We start from the raw sequence: 8,499 nt of genomic DNA, 5'->3' as shown, positions 1-8,499 counted from the left end.
AGCTAGCCAGTTCGACTTTCTGATACAAGTCACGAAACACCGACACTTCCAGAATCAACTATTCTGGTCTCAACACTTTCTTCGCTTCCCTCCCTAAGACCAACCCTTCTCCTTCACTTTGTGACCGAAGCAAGCCTGGAACGGCCATTTCTTGGTTTAGGCCAGGATTGTACAGATTGATCTCTCAAATTAAAAGTACTCCCGTGCAGTACATTGTTTAGGGTTTAGATTTGTTTCTCACCCACACACCCGAAATTACCAAAATCAGCAAAAACAGTTTTCACCCACAAACACAAGGGTAATTTAGACCGAATTAGAAATAAATATATGATTGGTTCTAGTTAACGAGTCAACCACGATTTTTACGCTCCTCGTGTCACTATTTGCTCTCCCTTTAACAAAAATCTACTGAGTATCCATTTCAACTAAAAAACGGAAACTGAGTATCCGTAAAGCAAGATTATTTCCCTTCCCTACAAGGCGGATCAGATCTGATCCACTTTGAGTAGTAGGGATGGGAGACCCTCCACAAGTAAGGATATGGGAGCCCATAGTAGTTGGCAAATCATATTTTTCCCTATATACGAGGAATAGGGAAGGGAAAAGGGATACCATAATGCTTGGCCTGAAGACTTTGGACCACTTTTTTGATCGAGTGGCCAATTAAATTTGGAGTGAAAAAAGGTTTTTCCCTCTATCCATAATAGCACCAATTTGCTCAAATTTGATAAAGTCCTTCATTTTGATTTAGGGGATCAACCTCATAGCCCTTGCTCTTAAAATTTCACTTGATTCAAAGCCAACCCAGATTGAATGTGGTAAACGACTGAACCAACCATTCAACCAGCCTCCTAAAATCAACTTTTCCGTGTATAATATTTCTGTCCAGCAGGGTAAGTCTCCACACAAACTAGCCAAATCTTGTGTCAATGTAAACTTAATACATTCGATCTATAATATATATGACTATAGCGACACTTTAGGTCAATAATAGCAGACATTGACCTAAAGTATCTTTACAGAAATTGGAAAAACTATAAATGAAAATTATAGAGATTGGTAACCAATATTTGGATTTCATTTACAAAAAAAAAGATAACTATTTCATCTTTTTGAGAAGCTGTGAGTACTCCAACTATGGTGAGAGTGGAGGTGAAACACTGCGACAAGCTTCTCTACTAATACATCAAACATGGCTCCTACATGGCGTAGAAGCAACCGAGCTAGTTTTAGCTTCACTATCAGAGAAATCTATTTCAGAAGCTTTACTTGTGCTGGAATGGCCACAAGATTGCCCATCAACCATCTTCATTTGATCAATAAGTGAGAACTGTTCACGTTTGCTTGCACTTGAAAATTCAGATATACCGCTCAGAGTTGATCCAGAAAAGCAACTACTTGAAACAGGAGAATTTGGTTTGCTCAAATCGTCTTCTTGCAAAATGTCTTTTATCCTAGAGAGGATGCTAAATGCTAAGTTCCCAATAACTCTTGAATAAGATTCCAGAATTGAATGCCCAACGTCCTGCACAAATCAAGTGATGATTACCATGAGTAATCTTAATAAGAAAAATTATGTCATGGCTATATAGAAAAATTATGGGTAACAAGCAGTAGCGGGCCTGATATCTTAACCGACAGTAATGTTCATAATCTTCTGAAAATTACAAGCTTCTTCAACTCACCTTGTTGTATTGGATTTTGGTGACATCGAGGAAAGTGTGAGGCAGGTTCGGAAATCTAAGCTTCAACAGCTGAAGCAGGATTTCAGCTCTTCCCAACAGTAGCTCGGTTTTATCTAGATCAGAGTTGGGGTCTTTTATCAAAGACCATGAGTTCCGAACTGGAGATTTACCATTGACTTGATCAGATATTCTGTGCTTCCATGCGAAAATAGCAGCTTCTAACTGATTCATGGTCTGAAGAGCCGTGTGTTCATTATTCAGATTAAGAGAAGCGAGCATCGCTTCTTCAGAACTCAGTTCGGTCAACACGCTGTAGAGTTGTTCACCTAGGTTCACCTTTCCAGACTGGTAACAATAAAAACAACGACATTCATCAACAAACATATACTGCTTCTCTTTAAATTATCCATCACAGTCTCAATTGTTAGAATCGGTATAAAAATGAATGATGCGGTTACTTCCATATCTCATAAAGTTTAGCCTTATCAACTGTTTATGTCAACGTACTAGATGCTATGTTGGTTTCCAGTTTACAGTAATCTTAAACTTCTCTTCTTGTAAACCACACATTAGTAGAATGGAGATAACTTCTGTAACCCTAATAGGCTAATACATTCTTTTGCATAATGGAAAACTACCAGGTCGAATTATCACTCTTCGGAAGTATATAACCTTTAAAGGAAGATAGATTATACTTGCCTTCGGAAGAGCTTCTTTGATAGTATCTGGAACATGCATTTCCAGTAAGATACCATTGTTGATGGACTTGGCCGCCTTGAATACTTGATGCACCATCTTACCTTGATGAAGCAGCTTCTTCCTCCCAGATACAGACAGCCCCTCCATTGGGACCCGAGGAGATGGAAACCACCACCTCTTACTTTGCCTTGCACTTCCATTTCTTCCTTCTACTCTGCTCCCTCCTTCTGCATACCAGAATTCAGTTTTCCCCGTTGAATCCAGTGATTCCTGTTGGAACACAATGGGATTTTTTTTTAAAATATGCATCAGTACAGCGAATGCTAAATTAACGAACGTACATATTACTACATTCTGATAACTAGGAAGAAGCACCCACAATAAGCATGGAGTCTAGCTTTTGAAGTGCAGGAAGATTCATGTGAATGTCCGCCCGTATAATAGGTGTCATTATCTGCAATAATACAAAGAGATAAATAACACAACTTAATACAGTAAAAGTATATAATGCAACTGGAAACTAATATACACCTCTAAAGTCCGTCCATTCGCGCCATTTTGCTTCGCAGGAACAAGCTCGACCATATAGTTGGCGGGGGAGAGTAGCCAGTCCATCTCTCCTCGCCATCTACTCTTTGTTTCTTCTGGCAGTGGTTCCAATTTCCACAGCTCTCCAAAGACGGATGCTATAAAACCAAGTAGCATTTTCTCAGACAGTGGCAGCATGGACAAAGTAATTATGGATTGCTTTAGTGTTAACTACACAAACAGAATTTGCCGAAGGAGTCATTAGAGAATAAATTGCCTATACCTGCAAGAGTTGTTATAGCATTCGTTAATGCCAATGCGGTGCATATGCCTCTCCGTCCTCCACTAATATCTTCTCCCAGCAGTAGTTTTGCAAACCTCTCTTTCATGGTTTCCACATCAGCAAATTGAATGGTGGTCTTCACTTTTTCTTTGGTGTAAAAATGTTCTGGACTCCTTGAAACATCCTCCAAGCATTTACCTTGGCGCCCATCTCGCTTCTTCACTAGCCATTGCGAAGAGAATGATCCAAGTGCATCTTTGCTCGAAGAAAAAATCGAATCATCTTCATCTACAGAGTCAGTAACACAACCCTCACCTCCGCTTGTGCCACTCTCATTCTCATAACGGCAGCTGTTTAATATGCTCTCAAGGCCGTCGTAGGTTGTCACCCCTGAAATTTTTTTATTATAGAATGACTCTAATTGATTAAGTCAGGCTAAACTATCAATCTGTGAATATTGAACTTGAAAAGCCTATTGATCTCGTCAAGTGTCATTTGCTAAGCTCTAAGAAGTTAGATTTGGATTATGGAAACAAATAGAAGCTAGTAATTGATACCTAAGAAATGAGAAACACTGATGAAGCTATTTCTTTTCTATAAACAAAAAGTAAAATCGGGTTAGAAGTACTATAAACGTTATGTTTTTAATAAGATACTAGCCAATTTCAACCATGATTTTAGCTCTTGTTTGAGCATATATTTTAAATAAAATCAATGTAATATAATTTTTATATCATGTCTACCTACGTACATGATGAATTAATGCAAACAAAGATAGCACAGTCTGTAAGAATCGGCATTCATGTTCATGGCGTATTTACACATAACACCAGACCAGACCAGATCTAACTTAAACAAACATCATGTGAATGTGTATGCGAATTTATTATTAGTATTTACTACGGCTACCTCAGATGACCATTTCTCATCTTTTAATTAAATGTGTCAGGGGTGTTGCCCATATTCTGCTGGATTTATTCCGTGGATTATCAGTAGAATCCAATGTCAAAATTTCAGAATTGTTTTTCATAAGAGTGTCTGTATGGGGTACAATGGGCAGTGGAAGATGTCAAAGTCAAACCTAAAAGGCAGGCTTGGGAAGCATTAGTCAAATATGCCTCTATTGAGGAACAGTATAATATTTGGGAAGCACATGTGAAGTTATCTTAAAAAAGGACCCCGACATATTAAAATACCAAAGATTTTTTATTTTTTGAATCATAAAATACAAAGATGGTTATGGGCAAAACTTAGATGGAAAAAATTAATCATAAAATAAATAAATAATAATGATGGAAAAATATATATACTAACCAAGCGAACCAAGAAGTATCAAACTACGTACTGAACAGATCCTAGTAGAAATGGGTTGTATTGTATAACTATTTGAAACAGAACAAAGAAAAAAAAGGGTTTTAAGTAGGTTGTATGTCTTCTTCAACAAAAAAGGTCCTACCCTAAAAAAAAAAAAATCCCAACCCACTTCATCCAAAATTCAAACAAAAAAAATGGAAGTTTTGGGGAATTTTGTACTTACGAGTAGTGTGATCCATCAATTTCTCCTTATTAGTGGTGATACACCTACTTCAGAGATAAAAAAAACAGGGGGCTTTATGGTCTCCAACATTTACCATGGTCAATTTTAAGGATAGGATAGAGATACATGAAAAATCCATACACATTTAGATTAACAACATCTACTAGGTACATCAACAATTACTAGACAAAGACTGCTTAAAAACGACGGCAGTCATCCACGATAAGAAATAGGACATTAATAGGTTCACTGAATCAAGCTAGAAATCATGAATTGATCTCATAATTTTCTTGAGTAGATTTATATAATAATGAATGTGTATATTGGATGGGTACCAAAATGTCTTATGGTGAGTGGGTCCCATGAAAATGTAGCATGTGGAAACAGGATGAGGAGATTGATGAGAGGGTTTAAATAATCTGCAGCTGCAAGTACTTAAGAAGAAATTTATGTGATTGCATATCAAACAGTAGTCTACCAAAGACGAGAGAGTGTGTTACCTAACAATGTAATGTACTACTATTACAACTCTACTATTAAACAATTCACATGAATTTAAGATTTGTTTACCTACCTACTAGGGTTTAGTAACTAGTTATTAGCATGTAGTAAACATGAAATTGTGTTTTCAGCCGACTGCCTTTCAACTACCAGTAGTCCCAGTACTACACTAAATTTATTACCAGGAAAAAAATTCATGGCCACTAACTCCAGGCCATTGGATGCTTCAACACAAGGGCCATCATGTGTGTAAGAAATTTACCTAACATAAAACCATAATCTCAAACCAGTCAACCCTAAATGCAGGGCGCAGCGACAATGTTTCTCTAGCAGAAACCCTTTAAAACCCAGGTTTTGGGGTTTAGTAGACTAACCAACACACTGTGACCCACAGTAATCTGTGTTTGTGCTTTTGTGGGTTGGTCAAAAATTGCAGCTTAAAATTTGTATCAATAAAAAAATTCAGATTAAATTAGAGAGAGAGATGGAACCCTTACTGTCTGGTTCATCCAAGTCGATGCTGATTTCCTTGTTCCGGCGACGACAACAAGCAAGTCTCTTCATAATGGTATTTGAAAAACGCTACAATGATAAGAAGATCCACAAGCTACACAGATAACAAGCACATATTCTAATTTCAGATTTAAGTAAACAATTGTTTGGTTTTAAGCTAACCAAAAAATCCCAAGAGGAAATGGTTCTGTATCAAGAACACACTTAAAAACTGAATCAGAATGAAGGTGATGTAGTACTCAGATATAGGGTCAAAAAGTAGAACTAAAAGGGAGAATGGTGTAAAGTGAGTTAATCAATCAGTTTGAATTTTGAACACTGAAAAGCTTAACTTTTAAAGGCTCCCATTACACTATTAAAAAATCCTTTTGAGATCTAATTAATCTTAAAAAGATATTCTAGAAATACTTGTATAAATAAAAAATAAACTTTTCGATTTTTTCAAATATTTTCAGAACTTTTGGTAAAGAATGCTTTTCTTTTTCTCTTTTCTCTACAATGCCATTTTGTTGTACTTAAGATTCCTTCATATATCTTGGTTTTGTCTGTTTTACTGAAAAGGGGGGGGGGGGGGGGGGGGGGGGGGGGGGGGGGGGGGGGGGGGGGGGGGGGGGGGGAACAAGAGCAAATGATCATAAAAATTGCAGATCTGAAAATCAGAGATTTTATGGGTTCTAACTTCTAACCCAATCTTCAAATAGTTAATGATAGAAATATAGAATCAAAACTCCAAATCACAGAGAAATAAAGAAAGAACATCCAAATTAGTGCATGGAAAAACAATGTTACAACAGTGTTGCAGCTGAGAAGAAGAAATGAAAACCCATTTGAGAGAATCACAATATCATCTTATTTATAAACATTCATATGATTTTGTGAGTAAAAAAGAGGTCAACAAAGTGGAAGTAGTAATGATATATGTATGTATGAATGAATGCAACAACAACCCATAAAAGAAAACTCACTGTAAATGAAGTTGCTGATTTCCTTTTTGAATTTGGTGCGATACCAAAACAAACAATCAGAATAGAAGAGAGAAGAGCGCAAGAAATAGAGAAAAAGGAAAAGTTTTGTTTAAGAGAGAGAGAGAGGGAGCGGAGTGACAGTGGCAGTGGCAGGCAGAGAAGAGTAGACCAAACAGAGTCTTTAAAGTTTAATTCTTTATTTATAAGATAGATATTCTTCCTCTTTTTTTGTTTGTAAAATAAAGAAGAGAGACATTTATTATGATAGAGGGAGCTGGCTTTGCCTCTGTGTGTGATGGATAGAGACGATTGTTTGGTCCAAAACTGCGTTACACATTTATTATGATAGAACTACATCAATCTTACTTACAAGATTATTGCACCAGCATGATAATTAGATACAAGGTGTAAAAACTTTCATCCAGGAAAAAGGAGTTAGTTGGATTAATTTCACCTTTGAATATTGATTTTGATCCATATATCCATCATCAACGGTGAGATTTTTCAGATATTTTTTTTTTAAAGAATTAATTCTCTTGGTTCTGCATTTTACATTAAATGTGAGAACATGAAATTCATTTTACAAATTATTTGATTCGATTGCCACAATGTAGACATAGAGTGATGGTTTAAACCAAAAAGGAATATAGGTGATGGCCAGATGGGGTTGGGTTGAGGCCTGGGGGACCAGTGAAAAATACTGGAGTATGGAGTTTTCTTATGGACTTGAACGGCTAAAGTCAGTCACTAGTGGTGGTGGGAGTGGGCACATTGTGCTTCTTGGTTACACTTTACACAAGTATGAGCAGCATTCATGTATGGTCAATTATTTTGCTGTATGGTCAATTCACCCGGTCCCTCGCGTTTAATATCAAATTCCAACTTTTATTTCTTTTGTGTGATTTTCATGAATCTCTTGTCTTCCATCGTCTTCACGAGTAAATTCCTTTCTTCTTCTTTTTTGTTTGTAGAGGTAAAGATGTTCAACCACCAGCTCGTATGGTATGACTACCTTTTTACTAGAGCATGATCGTATTTTTAAGGTCCATTTGGTTCTTTTGATAACATTCAATGAATGAATGTCTACATTGTATTAGAATACATTGTATTAGAAAGGGTTTTGATAATCAATTTGATTAAAGAGAAAGATAATGATTACAGAGATGGGACTGAGTTTATATATTCAGCAGAACTCGATCTCTCAACTCAATTACTCACGTGCGACAGGCACTCTCAAATACTATGCTCACACACTTTCACTCACACACGCATACATGACACAGTCATGCTATTACCTCCCCTCAATCTCAAGGAGGCTAAGCCAACTGGAGATTGCACACACTTTCACTCACACACGCATACATGACACAGTCATGCTATTAGACGACAAAGGGAGATAGTGAAAATTAGTGCAGAAACAAAAAAGGGACAACAACAATGACACTTGATGCAGTAAGTGTTGAGACATTAACAGTGAATGCAGGATCCGTCGCAGCTTTAAACAGTTGTCGCATGAGAAGGAGTTGATGTAGATGAACAACCAACAAAATAGCATCCCATTAATGAGTAATCAGCACCATGAGTTTGTTGCAGGTGTATAAGAAGTACCCCAGTCACAATACAACATAGCAGCAGTTCTATCACTTGGTACCCATCAGCCTAATCAAACCAAATTTAAGTAAACCAGATATCATCCACTAACCACTGTAGCTTGTAATATAGCTGCAAATGTCTACACCAATCTTGCATCTCACACAGACGCGAGCCTACGCTGCACTAGAGTTGACA

The 8,499-nt window shown here is 37.0% G+C and overlaps 1 protein-coding gene across 1 annotated transcript; it reads right to left on the bottom strand.

Moving 5' to 3' along the window:
* Positions 1 to 911: 911 nt before the first annotated feature.
* Positions 912 to 6,990, bottom strand: LOC113297529 (rop guanine nucleotide exchange factor 14-like). The gene is made up of 8 exons (XM_026546019.1): positions 6,712 to 6,990; positions 5,731 to 5,840; positions 3,196 to 3,585; positions 2,916 to 3,070; positions 2,764 to 2,838; positions 2,385 to 2,654; positions 1,686 to 2,030; positions 912 to 1,525 (listed from the first exon to the last, which is right to left on the bottom strand). The coding sequence occupies exons 2-8, from the start codon at positions 5,795 to 5,797 to the stop codon at positions 1,187 to 1,189; spliced, it is 1,641 nt and encodes a 546-aa protein (XP_026401804.1). The 5' UTR covers positions 5,798 to 5,840; positions 6,712 to 6,990; the 3' UTR covers positions 912 to 1,186.
* Between the last annotated feature and the right edge of the window lie 1,509 nt (positions 6,991 to 8,499).

This window comes from Papaver somniferum, chromosome 7 (assembly GCF_003573695.1).
Source record: "Papaver somniferum cultivar HN1 chromosome 7, ASM357369v1, whole genome shotgun sequence".
Classification (NCBI taxonomy): Eukaryota; Viridiplantae; Streptophyta; class Magnoliopsida; order Ranunculales; family Papaveraceae; genus Papaver; species Papaver somniferum.
This window is presented reverse-complemented; position numbering and strand designations above follow the sequence as displayed.

Coding starts and splice junctions, on each gene's coding strand:
- LOC113297529 (XM_026546019.1), bottom strand. CDS start 5,797: ATGAAGAGACTTGCTTGTTGTCGTCGCCGGAACAAGGAAATCAGCATC. Junction 2,839..2,915: donor CGAATGGACGGACTTTAGAG/GTGTATATTAGT, acceptor GTATTATTGCAG/ATAATGACACCTATTATACG. Junction 2,031..2,384: donor TCAAAGAAGCTCTTCCGAAG/GCAAGTATAATC, acceptor TATTGTTACCAG/TCTGGAAAGGTGAACCTAGG.